Source organism: Penaeus vannamei, chromosome 41, assembly GCF_042767895.1.
Source record: "Penaeus vannamei isolate JL-2024 chromosome 41, ASM4276789v1, whole genome shotgun sequence".
NCBI classification, from domain to species: Eukaryota; Metazoa; Arthropoda; class Malacostraca; order Decapoda; family Penaeidae; genus Penaeus; species Penaeus vannamei.
Genome location: NC_091589.1, coordinates 7,668,813 through 7,691,312, shown reverse-complemented (window position 1 = coordinate 7,691,312; position 22,500 = coordinate 7,668,813). Strand labels below are relative to the sequence as shown.

General features: G+C 37.0%; 1 protein-coding gene across 2 annotated transcripts in view; it reads left to right on the top strand.

Annotated features, from left to right (window-relative positions):
* Positions 1-21,606, top strand: part of LOC113813240 (facilitated trehalose transporter Tret1) — a 23,562-nt gene extending 1,956 nt beyond the window's left edge. The window contains exons 1-10 of one of the 2 annotated variants that reach the window (XM_027365203.2): positions 4,133-4,228; positions 8,836-8,941; positions 9,435-9,683; positions 10,329-10,457; positions 10,846-11,055; positions 11,655-11,851; positions 12,828-12,978; positions 18,870-19,004; positions 19,269-19,372; positions 20,503-21,606. In XM_027365203.2, coding sequence (XP_027221004.2) covers positions 8,857-8,941; positions 9,435-9,683; positions 10,329-10,457; positions 10,846-11,055; positions 11,655-11,851; positions 12,828-12,978; positions 18,870-19,004; positions 19,269-19,372; positions 20,503-20,703 — 1,461 coding nt within the window. In that variant the 5' untranslated portion in view covers positions 4,133-4,228; positions 8,836-8,856 and the 3' untranslated portion in view covers positions 20,704-21,606. Of the gene's footprint in view, positions 1-4,132; positions 4,229-8,835; positions 8,942-9,434; positions 9,684-10,328; positions 10,458-10,845; positions 11,056-11,654; positions 11,852-12,827; positions 12,979-18,869; positions 19,005-19,268; positions 19,373-20,502 lie in introns of those variants that run through there. The other variant, XM_027365201.2, reaches the window with a different exon arrangement.
* The last annotated feature ends 894 nt before the right edge of the window (positions 21,607-22,500 follow it).

The window sequence follows — 22,500 nt, the reverse complement described above, 5'->3', positions numbered from 1 at the left end:
CATTATTATCATTACCACTATCATTATCCTTATAGTAATAATAAGAATTGTTTTTATAACTCTTAATATCGTTATGATTCTTTTTATCTTTACTTTTAATTCTATTTTTTCACTTTTTAAAAACTTCTTTGCTATAATTATTTTTGGAGAATAATCTACTAGAGGTTGATCAACAAAATATAGTGGTAATATCCGTTAAAAAGATGATTGATAAATAAATGGAATAAAAAACATTTGTTTTACTGCCTTATTACAATAGTGTTACTGAATACAACCATGTCAATATGTGTGTTTGTGTTATATATATATATATATATATATATATATATATATATATATATATATATATATTCAAATATATATACATTTACATATATATACATATACATATTCAAATTCTCTCTCTCTCTCTCTCTCTCTCTCTCTCTCTCTGTATATATATATATATATATATATATATATATATATATATATATATATATATACATATACATATACATATATAGATAGATGGACACACACGCATATATATATATATATATATATATATATATATATATATATATATATATATATATATATATATATATATATATTAGATCTACACGTATGCATTTATATAATATATATATAGGTATATATGTGTGTATGTGTGTCTGAGTATACACACACACACGCACACGCACACACACACACACACACACACACACACACACACACACACACACACACACACACACACACACACACACACACACACACACACACACACACACAGATATATATATATATATATACATATATATTAATACATATATACATAAATATAAATACGTGTGTGTGTCTATACATAACTATTATAGGCACTATGACGGTAACTGATTGCGGTACTATGTTCAAACTACATACTGCAATAAATATTGCTTCTATAATGATGATAGTATCACACATTTTATATATTTACTTAAACATTGGTCACCATAGTTGTGTTGTCATTGTATCAGCTGCGAAATGGGAAAGGCTAGGTCAGTAGCAACTCGAGGAGGTGTCATGGCGTCTGTTTTGATGACGTCACAATAGTTGCGATTCTATTTTTGGAAAAGGCGCATGGAGTTAATAATTCATATTGGTCTTTTCAATTTTCAAAACGGATGGAAAATTATTTTAATGGTCATATTTTCATTGAACAGTCGTCAAAATAGCCCTGTGGATGAGAAGAATGGGCGATTATGCTTATACATGAATTGAAGTGGAATTGCTCGCAGCGGGAATCAAGCCAAAGGCCTCTATTTTTTTTTTTTTTTTTTTACTCAGCTTGAAGGAATTAAGTATACCTACTTTTATTAATACCTCCTTGCACTCAATGAATGAATGAAAGGTATTTTATTTAATGTGTAGCATACCAGGCCAATAAGACCATGAAGTCAAAAACGCCTGAAAAAACTATTGAAACTTTAACACTGTTGGATATTGTACAAAATGTAAACATGAACATGTGTTATTCTAAAAATAGTCACTGTGCACCCCCACCGTCTCCCATCATTCCAAAAAAATGATAATAAATCTACAAATAAAATGTTTTTTTTTATTAGTGTGCCCCCCTCCTCCACCGAAAAAAAAATCTGAAATGATATTCCCTTCTACTGAATTAATTCTTATAACACCTCATAATAACTTTCACCTGTCACAAGGAGATAATAACGTGACCGGATGAAAAAGCAAAAAAATTATAATAATAATAGTAGCAGTAGTAGTAGTAGCAATAACAGGAAATAGTTAATAAAACAAGAAACAGTTGTAGTAGGAGGGAGGAGTCAGGCAGGGGGGGGGGGGGGAAGGGGGAGGAGGGAGGAACACGGCCTTGAAACACTTCAGATTGTCAAGATGATAATCACGTGATCCAAGACATCTACACAAACTAAAGACCATGAAAACAGAGTCACATATATACATAATTAGCAAAAAAACAACAAAAAAACAAGGATCAGAAATGGAAGAGAGAGGACAGAAGACCGTTAAAATTAGGTTGTAAAAGGCATGAACAAATATATACAGGTTGAAGTCACGTGACCAAGCTTCTGTTGACAAATAAGCAAACAAAGATGAGAAGAAAAATGAAAACGGTTATAAGGGGGGGGGGAAAATAAAAAACAAAAAGATTATATATGTATATATATATGCATATATATACATATATATATATATATATATATATATATATATATATATATATATATATATATATATATATAATACAATACAATTATAGTAAATCAACACAGTGGGGAGAATAAAAACGATTACATGAGAAAGGGGAAGGAGAAAGAGGCGAGATGAGAAAGAAAGAAAAAAAAAAGTCAATAAACATGACAAAAATACTGCAGCGCCACATGCAATTATTTTAAATCTTGTGGGCGGAGCATCGGTGCTGTCTGGCGTACGAAAACCCATCGGGCCAAAGTGTCGTACTGCCTGAACAGAACCAGCTGTCCCATACACACACACAGACCATTACGTGTTACGACAGTTTATTTGCACGTATAAAGAAATATGATGGCAACTGATTTCTGAATGGCTTGCACATCATATAATTCACGGATGAGGATTTAATTGTCCTAAACACAAATATTTCTGCATTTGCACAAGTTAATTGATTACTACATTCCTACCACATCATATCATTAATAAACTAATCATTCCTATAGTGGTGATACTGTCCAATACAAGAGGTAAATAATAATGCAATAATTATAAAGCATACTAATTATAACAGGGATAGCAATGACAATGACAGTAACGATGATGGAAATAATTATGATAAAATATGACACCAATATTGTGCTTATTCATTCATTACACAGACCATTCCCTCTATACCTCGTTAGTAGTCATTGGTATAAATATTTTGATACCTAATGCATTTGAAGATGCTGTGTGGCTCTAGAAAAAAATCATGATATTTCCATTACTATAGTAATAATGATAGCAGTAATAGTAATAATAATGATAATTATTATTATCATTATCATTTACATTATTATTAGCAGTAGTATTAGTATTATGGTAATCATTATTCTTATTATTATTATAATAATTATTATTATCAATATCGTTGCTGTTATCATAATGGACACTAGCATTATATATATAAATGGTAATAGTTTAGTAGGCCTATTTGTGGACCTTTATTCGAAGGATCCCTTGCTGCTTATCAAGATGTATACAAATTCTAATGTATTGCTCTAGTTGTGACCGTTCTTATACGGTGTAATTGCAATTACATATTCTTGTTGGTTATTTAAAGATGATAATAATAATAATGGATGAATATACCATATACAGTCCTTTACGAGAGAGAGAGAAGAAAGAAAGAGAGAGAGAGAAAAAAAAAGAAAGAGAGGGAGGAAGGCAAAGAGAGACAGACAGAGAGAGAGAGATAAAGAGTAGGAAAAATAGACACAGAGGAAGAGAGAGACGCGTAGAAAAGGAGAGAGGTTGAATGAGAAAGTCTTATAATACCAATGACATAACAATCTCATCAAGACAAGCCCCCCCCCCCCCCCGAAAAATATCCGATTAACAGTGACACACTTAAAAGGAGTCACGTGTGTGAGTAAGCTACTATGAAACCTCGAATTCACAATGACTTGATTAGAGTGATGGGGGAGAGGGGGGAGGGGGGGAGAAAGAGCGGAGGAGGAGGAGGAGGAGGAGGGAAGGAGAGGGGGGAGAGGGGAGAGCGGAGGAGGAGGAGGAGGAGGAGGAAGGGAGGAGAGGGGGAACGAGAGGGAGGTGGAGGAAGGAAGAGAGGGAGAAGGGAGGAAAGAGGGAAAGGGAGGGAGGTGGAGGAAGGAAGAGAAGGAGATGGAGGAGGGGAGGGAGAAGGGTGAGGAGAAGAGAGGCGGGAGGGGAGGAAGTTGGGGTGGGGAGGGGAAGAAGTGAGAGAAAGAGAGGCAGGGAGGAGATGATGAGGAGGAGGAGGAAGGTCAGAGACACATGGGAGAGAAGAGATAAGAACAAACCAGAAAACAGAGGAGGGTGGGGAAAGACAGAGGGGAGGGGGGGGAGACAAAGAGGAGGGGGTGAAGGGAGGTCTAGGAGGGAGGGAGGGAGAGGGGAGGGGTGTCCAGGAGTTAATCACACACAGGGTATGTAAAGAGGGCATCCGCCAGTCACGCCAGTCAGTACCTTTTTGACTGCGATTCAAGTCCCAGGAACTATCCAACAGGTCAGTCGAAATCGCTACTTATTTTCCAGCCGGACAGATTTTTTCATTTTTATTTATTTTATTTTATTTTTTTAAGCTACAGCTAAGTATTTTATTATATTAAAGTGTGACCATTATAATATCGAATAATTATATTATTGATTATTTTTATCGTAGTCATTGATATAAACCGAAATCGCTACCTATTTGCCAAACGGTCAGGAAATTATTTTTCTTTTTTAAATCTTTTAAGCTACGGTTAAGTATTTTATTGTTATTTTGAAAGTGTGACCATTATAATAGCGAATGTAGATATTATTATCGCTGTCATTGATATAAACCGAAATCGATGCTTATTTGCCAGTTAGTCGCGAAAATTTATGGAAATCGATTTTTTAAAAACTATTTGCGCCATACTACCTTTAGATTTGTTAAGATCATTGTGATATATATTTTTATTTTTATTTTTGGTGATGCCTCTGATATCGACCATTATTATTATTATTAATGTAGGCTTTTCTGTAGCACCAAATACTTGCAATTATTTCAAGTCTTGTGGGCGGATCATCGACGCTGCCAGGTGTACGAAAACCCAGTAGGTCAAGTTGTCGTACCGCAGCTGTCTCACACACGGGGCATTCCGTGGTACGACGATTTCTTTACATGTCTAAGAAATAATGGAATTACATGACGATTAAGATTTGAATTGCTTACACCTAATACCAAATCATGTGCTAAAATTAGGAGTTATAGCTTAATTCGTCCTTGTTTTCACGAACCGACGTACGTGGAAAAAGTTACTTTTACAGAAATTGAGTTCATTTTTTTTCTTTATGATACTGCATGCCATATCTCAGCATCGGAAAGAAATGAGGTCATATAAATTTGATACAGAACAGGCATTGTTACACTGATATCAAATACACTTAAAATATGCTTAACTATGCTTAAAATAATTAAATACACTTAAAATACTTATATACACAAAATATATAAATACACTTAAAAACTTAAATACATTAAAATTAAAATTAAAATCAAATAAATAAAAACTTATAATCATTCAATACACTCAAAATACTTATATACACTTAAAATACTTAAATACACTTTAAATACCTAAATACACTTGAAATACTTAAATACACATAACATAATTAATAACAATTCAAACTCAAAATGGACAAATTAGTGGTTACATCGGTACGTGAAAACACGAACGAATTGTTCTAAAAACAACCATTTTACTACATTTGCATTAATTGATTGACCCACATTCCTACCTCGCTATATTATTATTGTTTCAGTTAATATTCATATAGGCGTCATGTTGGCCATTATAGTGGTAAATTATAATACGATTATAATACCATTTTCACACTGGTTTCCCTGTAGAATGTCTTTTAAATACTCATTAAATGGCTCAATGAAGAGTTACAAAATAAAATACAAGTATAAGGCATTTTACTCATTCGGCGATGGGTCGCGCATGCGTGTTGACGAGCTGTGTGGACAGGTTGGCACGCCTGTGTGGCCGGAGATTAAACTTGAAATCACTTGAAATTCGACAGCCCAAAAAAAAAAAAAATAATAATAAATAAATTAAAAATAATAATAATAACAATAAGATAATAACTTTAAAAAAATAAGAATAATAATGATGATAAGACATATAAAGAATAAACTACTTACGAGAAATTACAGATAAGGATACTGCAGATAAAGCCTTGTAACAATTAGCGTTGATATCGGTCGAATTATATGCCAGCCAATCATGAAAACTAACGAATAGACCGATTCAGGAACGCCTAGCAACCGCCCCTAGCAAGGAGCACTTGGTGAAAACAAACCCTCGTTCGTTCGAAGACTCATTGCACTTTGCTTACAAAGTCGCTGAATTTTTCTGAGAATTTAGTTTCTTTGCTTGAAAATGCCGTGGAGCTGTGTTGCCATTGGTTGCTCGAACCACAACATGATGGGAAAGAAAGGTTTAACCTTTCATATATTCCCAGACACAAAAAGAAACCTGAAAAATAGAAGCGATGGGTACAGGCCATGAGACGCGTGAACGAAAGAGGGAGTGCTTGGGCGCCAGGTGGAAAATGTTTACATGTGCACAAAACATTTTATTGATCTACATATTAATATTTTACACCTTTTCAAATACCAGAGACAGAAAATCACTTTCAGACTCTATATATCTCCACTATCAAGGCCAAGCAAGGTAAACATTGTAGATATTATACAAAAGCACACGCAATTTTACATTTTCAAAGTTTCTAATATATTGATTTATCATCATTTAAATTTAAAGGCAAACCACCCCAGGATCCAACTCACCCAGACTTTATCCTAAGTGTCTTCAAGCACTGTCCATTAGATGAAAACAAAGCAGGCATACAGTTGCCTGTTGCCTTTGTCCAGCAACTGATACAAGTGAAGAGGGCCTATCTCTTGAGGTCAAATTATTGAGGAGAGAAAAATGCGTTGTGCGCTTGTAGGCCTATAGGCGACTTTATTGTCTCCTTTGTATAAACACCTAGTAAATGGGGAGATATGTGATTTCACAGAAAAATACCATGTATAGCTAAAAGTCGTAAGTTACTGCAGCAAATTATATTAGAAAATTATTATTATAACCTGGTGAGATGAAGGATCGTCGATCCAAATATCGGCAGGCGGACGGTATGGACACGCTTTTAGCTGCACAGGTTTTCGTTTTGCTTCATATCGCTTTGTCGCTTCGGTTTTTGGCGAATCAAAGAAATCATACGATATTTTCGCTCGCGCTGATAGTGATGTATCTCCGAGCGACGGGTTTGTGTTCACCAAGTGGGCTGGGGATTCCGACTCGTGACGTCACACCGAATCGGTCTGTATCGCCCTTTTAAAAATTCTTGAGCTACAGTTCAGGATCTTGTTATTTTTAGAATTTGATCATTATGATATATATTATTGTTTTTTACTATGATCATATCTATTATTTTGATTGTTATTATGATTATTATCAGCTAGCTAAGAGAAGGTTAATTCAAATCGATACTTTAACACAGTGATACTTTAAAATTACTAAAATAACAAAATTATCAAGGTAGAGAAACTGGATTGTAGGTTAGGAGGGAAAAGACGAAATATTCGCAAACACATTTTATCAAAATACATCAAAGTTCGACGAAATTTGCGAAAGTAAGCTTTATCCACAGGATTCTTTTGTAGGGGATTATACTCATAGAAAACAACTTTCATGAGGTATTGATAACAGCTGTAAAGGTTGTTGTATTTATATACTTGGATAACGTGTATGAAAGAGAGCACGTAAAGGCATTCTAAAACTCCTCTTCTTTGTAATTTTCTTACTCTATCCCTATTTTCTCTTTTTCTATCAGTCTGTATCTCTATCTCTCTTTCTGTCTCTCCCTCCCTTCCTCCTTCTCACTTCCTCCCTCCCTCCCCTCTCATTTCCTCCCTCCCTCCCTCCTTCTCACTTCCTCCCTCCCTCCCCTCTCCCCCCTCTCACTCCCTCCCTTCTTCCCTTTCACTCCCTCCCTCCCTCCCTCCCCCTTTATCCATCTCCCTCACTTCCTTCCCTTCTCCCTCACTCCCTCCCTCTTATCAGTGTTTTGTATGGTACTATAACAAAAAGATAAGACACGATAGCTCCTCAGCACTAATTGAAGATAATCCCTCATCGTTTGACAGTTCAAGTGGTTTCGAATCAAGTGGTTTCCAGTAGGCCTCGACACACTATTAGATCTTATCATATTTCATATCTGGAACAGGTATATTTTCTTAGTTTTTTATTCTTATATCTACAGGAGTTGTATCTTTACTTAATATTTTTGTAATATTATATGAAGAGCAATTGTTTCATCGCATCCTTACTGTATTTATATTATATATCAATAACAGTTTTCTTTTTTATATCTCAATGATATATAACATGAATATATTGTTGTTGCTGTTTTTTGTGTGTGTAATTTTTATATATACAAAGCTTTATTATTATTCTTGTATGTTTTTGTACATTTTTCCATTACATTACTTTTATTATTTTACATTTTCATTTTACATTATTATTACTATTATGTTATTATTAATAAGGTCTTTAAAAGTCTTTAAAATTGGTTCTTAGTCTACCAAGCTTTTCGAAGAATCGTGATGAATGTGGACAGAACTTGCAAGGTCATGAGAATGAGAATATTGTTACTTTTTTAGTTAAATAAAAAACACGGACCTTATGTTCATATGAAACATTTTTGACGTCAAAGTTCAATTACATTGTGGCGTGACATTAAAATTGATCAAAAAGTCTTTGAAAACGGTAAGCAAAAGGTCTTGAAATTATGTGATTTTTTTCAACCTTGACTACTATGATTAAGAATAACCATTGTAATTCATGGAATAAAGTGTTTTGACTTTGACTTTGAACCTTGTAATAATCGTGTCCTCTTACCACCAATTCGTTTGTTTTTCCTTTTCTTTTTTTACACAAACCAACGACGCAAAATATTATCAGAATATTGAAAATGCCGAAAAATATCAGAATACTGTAAAATGACGCAAAATATTATCAGAATCTACCTCTCTTACCTATCAACTCATACAATTCTTGCCTTTCTTCCTCCCAGGCGACACCAACAGCAGGCAAGATGGCGGAGCAGGGGATGTCATCAGCTGATCTGGTAAACAACGCCAGACCCGCTCGGGCGACGCAGTACATCGCCGCTCTGTCGGGTGAGGAGGACCGGGGTGATTAGGGTGATAATGAGGGATGATAAGGAGGATGGTGATAATGGTAGTGATGGTAGTAATTTGGATATGGATAATTATGGTCACAATAATAAGAAGAAATAGTAAGGATAGTGGTAATGATTATAATAATAATGATGATAATATTAATTATAGCAATAGTAACAATAATAAAAGTAATAATAATGATAACAATAACAATAACTATAATTACATGATAATAACACTGGTAATAATAAAATAACAGCAACAATAATAATGGTATAGATTTTCAACACAGAAGACTTTCCGCTTAACCTTCACTCCCTTCACTCACTCCCTTCCCCTCTCCTCTTCCTCTCACTCCCTCCCTCCCTTCCTCTTCCCTTCTCTCTCTCTCCCTCCCTTCCTCTCTCCCTCTAACTCCCTCCTTTCCTTCCCTCCCTTCCTGTTCGCTCAACCTTCCGACACTCAAGCCAAAACCTCTTTTCCCAAACAGCAACGATGGGCGCCCTCTGCTTCGGCACGGCCCTCGGCTACTCCTCCCCGGCGGGCATCCTGCTGACCAGCAACTCCACAGACAGTTCCCTGCAGCTGACCACCGTCGAAAACAGCTGGTTCTCCTCGTCGGTCAACCTCGGGGCTCTCGTGGGCGGCCCCATCGGCGGCCTCTGCATCAACGCCATCGGGCGGCGGGGAACCATGCTGGCTGTGTTTCCGTTTTTCTTCGGGTCCTGGGCGATCATCGGTGAGGGGGGACTCGTGTGTTTGCTGTGTCTTTGTTTGTGGATGCGAGATTGACGGTGTTTATTTGTGCATTAATATTGTGTTTATTCGTTGTATTTCTCATAATTTTTCGTATTAATGTTATTTTTATTATTTTTTGGTCCTGAAAGAGGGGAATATTGTTTTAATTTTGGTCATTATAAGAACATCTAGTAAATTACGCAAATAATTATGCATCTACCTTTACCTGACATCTCACAACGCACTCGCTGGCTAAACGTAATAGCATCTTTAGCTCCACCCTCTTTTTTGGCCATGTTTATCTGTGCGAAATTTCATTTTTTTCTTCATTGCATTTCTTTGAGAATAGTACAATAAAAAAAAACAGTGTATGTATAATAACAATGGTAGAAGAATGATAAACAAACAAGAAATAATAATTTAGCATATACTATAAATAGAGACAAAGAGGCTCTGAAGTTGCCAACTATGATTTACATCAAGACGGAATATGGCCTGTGTTAAACTACCTTGGTTGTAATTGTGTTATGATTACTCTTTTTGTGCAATGATTTTATTTCATTTTCTTTTTTTTTTTTCTTTTTGTCATTTTATTTTTATTTACGCATACCCAACTGTAAGATAAACTGTGCATTATTTTCTCCAGCTTTCGCTCAAAACTTCGCCATGCTTCTGGTGGGACGTATCATCGCTGGATTGTGCACAGGCATGGTGTGCATCGCAACGCCCACCTTCATTGGGGAATTCGCCTCGGCTGACATTCGGGGAACATTAGGTAGTCTAAGTTCAGTTTGTTTTTCATAATTGTTTTGATTTTTTTTCTCTTTGTTTATCTCTGCCTGTCAGTGTATGTTACACACTCTCTCTCTCTCTCCCTTCCCCCCTCTCTCTCTCACTCTCCCACCCACCCTCTCTCTCTCTCTCTCTCTCTCTCTCTCTCTCTCTCCCACCCACCCTCTCTGTCTCTCTCTCTCTCTCTGTCTCTCTCTCTCTCTCTCTCTCTCTCTCTCTCTCTCTCTCTCTCTCTCTCTCTCTCTCTCTCTCTCTCGTAAAACGAAAACGTTCCTCAGTGGATCATCTGCATGTATATAAATACCATAAAGACACGCATATGAAAGTGTAGGTGAATTCTCTTATATACATATCCAATTCCCCAACAACAGGAGCAGGTTTCCAGCTGATGGCCGGAGTTGGTATTCTCTACGCATACATCTTCGGAGCTTTTATAAACAGCTGGCAAATACTCGCAGTTGTGTGTGCTGTCCCGACCATCATTTTCTGCGTGTTGATATTCTTCTCAAAGGAGTCCCCCAGTTATCTACTCTCGAAGGGGAAGGAGAAGGAGGCCCAGGAATCTATGCGATATTTCAGAGGTAAGGAAGGATTAGAAACAGCAAAAAAAAAAAAAAAAAAAAAAAAAAAAAAAAAAAAAAAAAAAAAAAAAATATATATATATATATATATATATATATATATATATATATATATATATATATATATATGTATGTATGTATGTATGTATGTATATATATACATATATATATATATGTATATATATGTATATATACATATGTATATATATATATATATATATATATATATAAATGGAAATGCAAATGTGGTCAATCTTGGGGTAAAATGTATCTTTAAACTGCAATTCTCACACTAAAGTGAATTTCGTTTTAGGAAAGAATGAACGCAACTCATTTTGAATTCTGGAACACTCCGATTCACCAGATTTTCTTTATTTCCAATTTGATGACATGCATACATATCTTATTCATTTTTTTTTTTTTTAATGTACAATATTTCAAAATCAAAATGTGATGCGTTCACCTTATCATTTTCTCCCAAAACTTCAAAAATCAAAGTACTCCAGAGTTTGGAATGAGCCGCCAAAGTTCCCATTTCTGAGATTGGACGGAGGAAAGTCGACCCAAAGATGATAATCCTCTTCCTCTCTCTCTCCCAGGACCCGACTACAACATCCAGCCGGAGATGCAGATACTGAAACAGACTCTCGAAGACTCCAAAGCGAACAAGGCCTCTTTCTCGGACCTCAAGCAGGCGTATATCTTGAAGCCTCTTCTTATCTCCATTGCGCTCATGTTGTTCCAGCAGCTCTGTGGGGTCAACGCTGTCCTCTTCAACTTGAAGGCTATCTTTGCGGTAAGGGGGAGCGGGCTCTTGTCTCTGTTTTCTTTTCTTTTCTTTTTATTTATTTCTATATGTATATATATTTTTTGTTATATATATATTGTTAATATTATCTCGTTCTATTTTTTTCTGTCTAGCTCTCTCTCTCTCTCGGACAGAGGTCTGTTTTCTTTTATTTACTTATTTATTTAGTTGTTTTTTTTTCTCGTTCTAACTTTTTTCTGTCTGTCTGTCTGTCTGTCTCTCTCTCTCTCTCTCTCTCTCTCTCTCTCTCTCTCTCTCTCTCTCTCTCTCTCTCTCTCTCTCTCTCTCTCTCTCTCTACGTATGCATAGACGCAAACTTACATATATATGTATTCATATACATATACGTAACCATTTCCCTTATCAAACAATCACAAGACGCACAAAATCTTCTCCATCTCTCCCTCTTTAGGCGTCATCTATACCCGCCACAAAAGTTTATCCCGCATTCAAGTTTAATCAACATCTCTAGTACGCATGCGCACTATCAGCATCTAGGATAAACTTTCAATACATCTCTGGACCAGCATTGACTTTTAAGCTTAAAATTAAATCCTGCACATGCGCAAAACGAGCTAGTTAATCCCACCAATCATGTATTGATACGTAATAACAACGTCATCAACATAGAAAAGATGACTTGCGTTGCCATTAACTTCTGTTCATGGTATTAATGAAACATGTTCTGACGTTTTCATGTTAAAGATGTTTGTGAAAATTAATTGGTATGTATTCTAATAAGTTTAGAGATATTGAAACTGCAGATATAATCTCGACAGTGAAAATATAAACGAAAAGAAAATCCCATTGAGTTTCCAGACTCAGAATGAGGCAATTTTATTTCCTGGTTGGGGAAAACCTTCCCATCTTATGTCATGGAGTACTGAGGACTTGGATTTAACTTTTATACAGTATTCACTTTATTGACGAGTACAGAAGACGCCTATTATCTCTCTCACTACAGGAGTCGGGAACAGACCTCTCCGATGACGTCAGTTCCATCATCGTCGGCGTAGTTCAGGTTCTGGCCACTGTCGTCTCTAGTGTGCTCATGGACAAAGCTGGCAGGAAATTTCTTCTGATCTCATCTGCAGGAGCCATGACAGTTGCTCTCGGTGTGTATGTGTGTTGGTTATATTCTATTCTATATATATATATATATATATATATATATATATATATATATATATATATATATATATATCATCATCATCATCAGCCTGAGTCAATCCACTGCAGGACGTAGGCCTCTCCCATTCTTTTCCAGGTTTCCCTGTCTTGCGATGTTTGTTTCCAGTCTTGGCCCCCAAATTTCGCTATTTCGTCGCGCCATCGTGTCATTGGTCTGGCTCTTGGCCTCCTTAAGTTATTTATAGTCCAGTCTGTTACTTTCTTTGTCCATCTGTCGTCTTGTCTCCGACATACATGCCCTGCCCATTGCCATTTCTTCTTTTTAATGCTCCTGAGTATATCTTCTACCTTCGTCTGTTCTCTGATCCACGTCGCCCTCTTCCGATCTCTCAGGCTAATTCCCATCATCGATCTTTCCATCCCTCTCTGGGCGCTTATTAGTTTCCTCTCCAGTAACCTGGTTGTAGTCCATGTTTCTGACCCATAGGTCATAACTGGGAGGACGCATTGATTAAAGACTTTTCTTTTTAAGCATAATGGCAAGGAACCTCTTAGTGTGCTACTGTGCCTGCCGAAGGCACTCCAGCCTAGACTGATTCGTCGCTTTATTTCCTGTTCACTTGATGTGCCTGTCTGCACGAGTTGTCCTAGGTATATATACCTGTCTACTACCTCTAGTGCTTCGCCTTGTACATGTATTTGTTTGAGTGGGACTCTGCTGTTGAACATAACCTTAGTCTTTTTCTTGTTCATCTTAAGTCCGGCTTTTAGGCTTTCTCTATTCAGATCGTTTATTAATTGCTGCAGTTCATCAGCTGATTCACTAAGGAGAACAATGTCGTCTGCAAATCTTAGGTTGTTTAGGTGTTCGTCTCCTATTTTGATACCCTTCCCTTCCCATTCTAGTTTCTTGAATATTTCCTCGAGGCAGGCTGTAAACAGCTTTGGTGAGATGGTGTCGCCCTGTCTAACGCCTTTTTTAATTGGTATTTTATCGGTTTCTGTGTGGAGTTTGATGGTTGCTGTCCCATCTTTGTATATATCTTCCAATATATTACAATATACCTCCTCAACTCCCTGTTGTTGAATAGCACCTAATACTGCTGGTATTTGTACAGAGTCAAATGCCTTTTCATAATCGATGAATGCCATACACAGGGGTTTCCTATATTCGTTTACTTTTTCTCTTATTTGGGTGAGCGTGTGGATGTGATCTGTTGTTGAGAATCCGCTGCGGAAGCCTGCCTGTTCTCTAGGCTGGCTGGAATCCAGACTGTCAGAGATGCGAGCTGTAATGACTTTCGTGAACAGTTTGTAAGTAACCGAAAGGAGGCTTATGGGTCGGTAATTTTTTAAATCCTTTTTATCGCTTTTTTTGTGTAACAAGATAATTGTTGCATTTTTCCAGGCTTTCGGAGTTTTTCCGCTGAGAAGACATTTGTTAAAAAGATTGGCTAGTTTCACTGTTGCGATGTCTCCTGCATCTAATATGAGGTCTATACTAATTCCGTCTTCGCCTGGTGTTTTCCCTCTCTTCATGCCTTTAAGTGCTCTTTTTATTTCTTCTTTTGTGATATTAGGTACGTCGCTAGTTACCGCGTTTGCTTCTATTTGTGGCTGTTCGTTTGAGTTGTATAGATCCCTGTAAAAGTCTTCCACTACTTTGATGATTTCATTCTTGTTATGTGTTACTTCTCCGTCTGGTTTCTTAATTGCATACATTTGATTTCTCCCTATTCCTAGTCTTCTTTTAGCTGCTTTCATGCTGGTACCTGAAATCACTGCTTCATTTATTATTTGAGTATTGAATTTCCGTACATCTTCCCTCTTCTTTTTATTTATGGTCTTTGTTATTTCAACCAATTCTATCTTGTCCCTATTTGACGATACTTTCATGTCTCTACGTTTTTTCATAAGCTGTTTAGTTTCTACCGAGAGCTTGCTGGAGCTTCGATTGTCGTTCTTTCCGCCTACTTCAAGTGCAGCTTCTTTTATTATGTCATTGAACTGTTTATTGATTTGGTCGATGTTGAGATCTTCGTCGCGGAGGAGTGAATATCTGTTTTGGATGTTTAGGCTAAATTCTGTTGCTCTGATCCTCAAGTTAGCCAAGTTTGGCTGTGGTTTACTCATTAGTTTGTTCCTTTCCCTTCTGAGATGTATTTTAATTTCGCCTCTCACCATTCTATGGTCGCTGCCTACATTTACTTTATTTATAACCTCTACATTTTTTATTATATCGCGCCTATTTTAAATTATGAAGTCAATTTCGTTTTTGACGTCAGAAGGCGACTTCCATGTCCACTTCCGTTCTAGTCTTTTTTCGAAGAATGTATTCATGATACTGAGTGATCGAGCCTCCGCAAATTCGACTAGCATTTGTCCCCTCTCGTTCCTAGTGCCTATTCCATGGTTCCCTACTGCGGTTTCGCCCTCTGTCTTTTTACCTATTTTGGCATTAAAATCCCCCATAATTATTGTGAAATGAGATTTTGTTCTCTCGCTGGCTAAGTGAACATCTTCATAGAAGCTCTCTATTTCTTCATCACTGTGGCTGCAGGTTGGAGCATAGACTTGAATAATTTTTAAGTTGTACCTAGTGTTTAGTTTTATTGTTACAGAAGCCACTCTTTCGCTGACACTATAGAATTCTACAATGTTCTTTTCTAAGCGTTTGTGTATTAAGAATCCTACCCCTAATTCCTGTTTGCTACCCAGAGGTTTTCCTCTCCAATAGAGCACGTGTCCCTCATTTAATAACTTCTGCTCTTCACCTAGTCTTCTAACTTCACAGAGTCCTACTACATCCCATTTAATGGAAGAGAGTTCCTCTAGTAAAGCTAGTAAGTCGGATTCAGTTCTCATGGTCCTTATATTGTATGTGCAAAGGTTCATCAACGTGGGGCGGCCTGTCTTTACCCGGATATTTTTAGCACCCCCTGCTCCGGAGCGATCCTGATCGCCGCCGTAACCAGGGGCTCCTTCGCCTCCGGGGAATGGGGGCCATGGCTGGATGCGTTTGTTCATGGAGGTGGACAGCCGATTTACCTCCCACCTACTGGCTTAGGTGTATCTTGGTGGGAGGGGAGTAATTTAGCCGGAATGCCATTGATAAGTCCCCCCGGCAGGTTTGGTCCTACCTGGAGTGGACTTAGGAGCGGCAATGCACGGCCTGCTCACTACTCCCGTGAGCTGGGCTTAATTATCAGAAGTGCATATATGTTTTATTTTATTTTATTTATTAACTTAATTTGTGCGTATGTGCACCTGATGCAGACATATTCATTCCCGCACATGCTCTAAGTACTACGCATATGCTCATTCCCACGCATATGCATATGCGAGCATACACATTTATTCTTGTATCTATGCTTATGGATATGGATACTTATTCTTACGTTATAAATAACTACATACATGTCCATCAAAGTCTGACCTAGTCATATGTTCACATCGCCTGTCCGTTTATGCGCTTGTTATATGTTATTGATAAGTGAGTGAGTATACATGAGTGTATACTCACCCGTGTATATGTAAACGCCCCTTTTTGCATACCTCGCAAACCTACCTATCATTATACATACGCATGTATCTATCCCTGCATGTGCTCACGCATCCGTATATGAGCACATACATTTGCAGCATACACTAGTGCCCCCCCCCCCTTTACATATGTGTATATATCTGTACTTGCTTTACATATAACTACCTCTACGTACATACATACGTACTTACATACATACATATACTTAATTATTTATCCACCTTCCTACATCCTGCACACACCTATATACGTATACCTTTACGTATACACATATAAATACCTACATATGCCTACCTATACATTCACCCACGCATACACATAAACACGCACATTATACATACCTATATACACATACACATATATACATGCTTATATACACATGTAAATGTACACATTCATGCATGAATATATACACCATATGTACAAATTTGCATATTTACGCCTTTAAACCCATGCATACCCTCATGTATAAGCACGGAACATACCCATATATAATGTACTCTATCACAAAGCTATATGGAACCTTATAGCCTTACGTAGACAACAGCAGCATACATACCCATGTATCCGCACATGAATTTAAACTCGCCTACACTCATATGAACCTGTACACATATATACGCATGTACATGCGCACATATGCACCTGCGCACTTTCGTGCCTACGCGCTCATACTCGCGTACGAACGTATGAACAGACTGCATATGCGCACACACGCACTCCATTATAATGAGCCCATGCATTATAATGTCCTTAAATTGTAGTGTTGCAACAGAGGAATTGAGGGAAGGATGCGGGTGGTGTGGGAGGATTTAGGATGGTATTGGAGGGGGTAAGGATGGGGTTTGGGATAAAGGGAGTTATAAGGGTGATTTTGTATCTGACAATTTTTCGGAGCGGCGTCGCATTCCTTAGCTGTTGTTAAGCCTAACGGGGTGCGGCCTCGGCTGACCGCAGGTCAAGGGGTCGGCGTCTGGCGCTCATCTGAGGTGCCAAAGCTTAAATTATGCTTTATTATTACTTGATTAATCAGGCGTTTCTTCTGTCGAATGTCAGATGATACTTTACGCTTTATGGGAACCATTTTTAGCTTACCTGATTTTGTGATGTACTGTACTTACATACTGGCCGTTGACTGTTCCTTAGCAAATCTACTTGAGTGGAAACTGAAATGCCCGCGCGGTTGGCACTGTTACTCGGCGACCTGTGGCACAGGTGTTGCTTATCATTTCCTAATGCTTTCGTAATTTGGTATACTTTTCATGGGGGGAGATTATTATTATTATTTTCTTTTCACTGATTCTGAATATTGAGGCACTCTCGATGAACTAATGAACTTCTCAAACACTGTAATGAATCCTAGTATTCCTAGTTGGCACTTTCTGGCACTCCTGTTGGTTTAAAAAAGTCCGCGTACGTATGGTCCGATAATACATTTTATAAACTTGTGAGGTTATCAGATGAATTATTATTTCTATTTTGGTTGGATTATATGCTCTATACATTCACGATTTTTTCTCTCCTATGTAGCACTATCACAGATCACTTTGGACAGGTAATTTTAGCACTTAATAACACTGATCAAAAGAACGACTCCACTCTTACTCATTGCCAGATACATCCACCCCATATATATATATATATATATATATATATATATATATATATATATATATATATATATGTATGTATGTATGTATATATATATATGTATGTATATATATATATATATATATATATATATATATATATATATATTTATATATATATATATATATATATTTTTTTTTTTTTTTTTTTTTTTTTTTGGGGGGGGGTCTTTTATGTTTTTGTTGCATTATCATTTCCTCTTATTTTTATTTTTATGGTGCCGGTAGGATAATGATAATGGTAATGATATTTCTGCAAAGTGTTGTAGTATATTACTTTTCCAAAGGCCTATATCAGTTATACGGTGCCGCTCCCCCCGTAATGTGTCACTGACTCTTTTTTCTTTAATTTTCCTTTTAAAAGACTAATAAATTACTTACATGTGTTCGCTAATCTCCATTTTTAAAATTACGAACTCATATTTTCCTTTAAAGAAATGTTGAAATCTGATTCATATTTACCACAATCTCAATATATTTTGAACTACACAAAATCTCGAAATCTTTCAGATTCCCAAAATCATATATCCCATAAAAATCCCAACACTGCCAAAAATTCCCAAACCACATTTCCCGCCAAAAAATCCGAAAATAATAAATCAATCACAACAAACTAACAACAATATCATCAATAAAGAAATAGATAATTAATTACATAAAACTGCACAATATCCATCAACAGTGGGTCTCGGAGTCTTCTTTTACCTGAAAGAGAACGGTGACGTCAGCGCCCTCGGATGGCTTCCTATTACGTCACTAATGATCTTCATCGCAGCATTCAGCTTCGGCTTCGGACCCATCCCTTGGCTCATGATGAGTAAGTACAATGGAAAATATTAAGATAATCGATTGAATGAGTAAGTGTAATCCCTTGGCTCATGATGTTTATGTTTATGGATAATTGATTTTATGAATAACTATGGTCCTGTGCATGAATAAGTTTAGGCAAATGTATGAGTAAGTATAATCGACTTCAATCTTTCATACAATACCAGTAACTTCACATCAACAATACTAAGATATTCCTCTATCCATTCCAATAATGCAACAATACATTAACCCTTTGGTTTTTGTCCTCTAGGTGAACTGTTCCCTGCCAACATCCGCGAGTCTGCCAGCGGTTTGAGTACAATGACAAACTGGGCGATGTCTTTTATTGTCACGTACTTCTTTGAGAGTATCCGGGTGAGTTCCCGTTTTCTTTGGTATAGTTTTCGGTTGATTCCCGTTTTCTTTGGTATAGTTTTCGGTTGGTTCCCGTTTTCTTTGGTATACTATTCGGATGGGTTCCCGTTTTCTTTGGTATAGTATCCGGGTGAGTCCCCGTTTTCTTTGGTTTAGTGTTCGGTTGGTTCCCGTTTTTTTTTTTTTTTTTTTTTTTTTTTGGCATAGTATCCGGGTGGGTTCCCATTTTCTTTGGTAGAGTTTTCGGTTGGTGATGTTTTTGGTGTTAATATTATTTTTGTTTATGATGTTGGTGCTATTGCTGTTCTTGTTATTCTATTTCATTGTTCTTGTTTTTTATATTGTCCTTGTTTTGTTTCTTGTTTTTAGCTTACTATTCGTTTCTTGTTATTTCTTGTTATTGTTAGTGTTTATGATATTAATGCTACTGCCATTATTGTTGTTCTAACTTATATTTTTGGTATTACCATTATTGGTATTCTTGTTCTTGCTGTTATTATCGGGTTTGTTATTGTTTTTGTTCCTGCTGTTATTGTTATTATTGTAGTTTTTCTTGCTTTTGTCGCTATTAATATTATTGTTCTTATTATAGTTCTTGCTCTTGTTATTGTTTTTGACTTCTTGATGTCGTAGGTCTTATCATCATTACTATTTTTATTGATATTATTGCATCCGACTTTTTCCTTTCGTGTATTCAGCCACTACTTTCTAGAAGTCCTTTGCTGCCTTAATATGTTCTGGAATATATACATTTTGCACGGTATGTCATTCTTAATGAAAATAAATATTTTTCTTGTTATCTTCTTCCTAACAAAACTAACCTACGCGTTGGCTTCCATCTCTTTTATCTTCATCAGCTTTTGTTTTATTTCCCTCTCGTATGATAAAGTATTTTAACCAGCTTCTCCCAAATGTTTGTTGTGTTGTGCAGTGGTGAACGAGCTGGTCATGCAATCACGCTGACCTGCGTTCGATCCTGCGCGCTGCCAGTGAATGGTAACCCTGGCCATTCCTTGCACACAGGGGGAGATTTAGAAGGCAAAATAAAACAGACAGTATGTCACAGCAAAGAATATCCATTGTAACAAATGGAATTGAAACTAAATCTTATCTATTCATCTATCCTCCAGGATGCCATCCATGAATACGGAGTGTACTGGCTCTTCGGTGGTATCTGCGCCGTCAGCTTGGTCTTCTGTGTCCTGGTGGTGCCGGAGACCAAGGGAAAGACCCTGCAGGAGATCACGGCGCTCTTTGGGGGTCCGGTCACCTCCCCTAAGGCCGCCAGACCTTCAGCGCCTTCGACAGGGTCCGAGAAAATGAGATGGTAGAGTTTCGTCGAAGGAAAGTTTGGTAATGGATGGCTGAAGGATCTGGTTGGAGGTTCTCCTAGTCATGGTTGACTCAAGGATCTTCACGAGTTCGGAAACGGATCCTTGGTTTCGAGGGCCTTCGCTGAGACGTGGGATGGAGGAATCCTTGAGAAACGGAAGGCGTAAGGAAGGATTTGCCAAGCACCAAAAACGCGGACGGGATGGATTTACAAGACCGAAAAGCAACCGATGGGCTTTTGAGATTTCCTTCCTTATTTTGTAGCAAATATAAATAAATCCTTTACGAAACAAAAGCCAGAAGATCCAGCATAAAACACCATGTGGCTTTTGCTGGAGAGAAGAGAATGTGCAGTTCCTGGAGACGATACAAAAATGACCTATGCTTTCCCATCGAAGTCTAACTGCTACCAACACTAACTTTCATTTGTGAACAGGATCAAAAATTAAAAAAAAGTTCTAAATGCAGTAGACCGATGTGTTATGCATGGAAAGAACTAGATCAATATTTCAATATAAGAAAATAGAATATTATTTACATATATCGCCATTTTCACTAATGCAGGCAATTTAATACAGGTACTGTTATCTTGTCCATTTTCTATATCACAGATCATATCACTATTTCATCCGTAACTCGTCTAATCTTATATATATATCTGATTGCTCACCTCATATTTAAAATACCGACCCCCCCCCCTTTTTTCTTGAATTAACTACGTCCATGCTGAAACTTCACTCATGTCTTATTATTCACGAAAATCTCACCATTTTAGAGGTATTTTCTGTCAAAGAGGACAGCCATTGTACGGAGGTTCCCGTTTTCTGTTGAAGACGACAAGAGATGACTCAGCACTGAACGAGTTTTTTAGGTTAAGTTATATGATAATAAAAGATATTGTTAACCTGAAATTTTCATTACCCACAGAAAGGTATACATGGAAAGAAATGTGTATATATGAAGTAAAAGTCGTATAAATATATAAATCGGTTTTTGAACGAATTTTCGCCTACATATTACAAATGAACAGAAAATTTCGAAATGTAGTACTTGATCTGACAAAAAATCTACATGAATCAAAATCAAACACTGCAGATAATAATAACAATAATGGTATCCATAATATTACTCTAGAACAATTAGCATTAAATATTTTTCTAAACCATTTCAGTGGCTGGCAGTGAAAAAGAACAAAATTGTGCCTGATATTACGCTAAAACGGAGAAGAGTTGCAGCTTTTATGCCGCTGCACTTCTCCTATCATTCAAGGACTTTAAAATGTTTATAAATCAGAATTTATCGCCGATCACAGATGCGGATGGCTGAAGGATCCAGTTGGAGGATCTTAGAGTCGTGGCTCAGCCAAGGATCTTCGTGAGTTCGGAAACGGATCCTTGGGTTCGAGGACATCGCTGAGACTGAGATGGAAGAATCCTTGACAAACGGAAGGCATAAGAAAGGTTTTTCCAAGCACGGAAAACGCGGATGAATTACAAAACTTAAAAGCAACCGATGGACTTTTGAGATTTCCTTCCTCATTTTGTAGAAAATATAAATAAATCCTTTACGAAACAAAAGCCAGAAGATCCAGCATAAAACACCATGTGGCTTTTGCTGGAGAGAAGAGAATGTGCAGTTCCTGGAGACGATACAAAAATGACCTATGCTTTCCCATCGAAGTCTAACTGCTACCAACACTAACTTTCATTTGTGAACTGGGTAAAAAAAAAGTTCTAAATGCAGTAGACCGATGTGTTATGGAAAGAACTAGATCGATATTTCAATATAAGGAAATA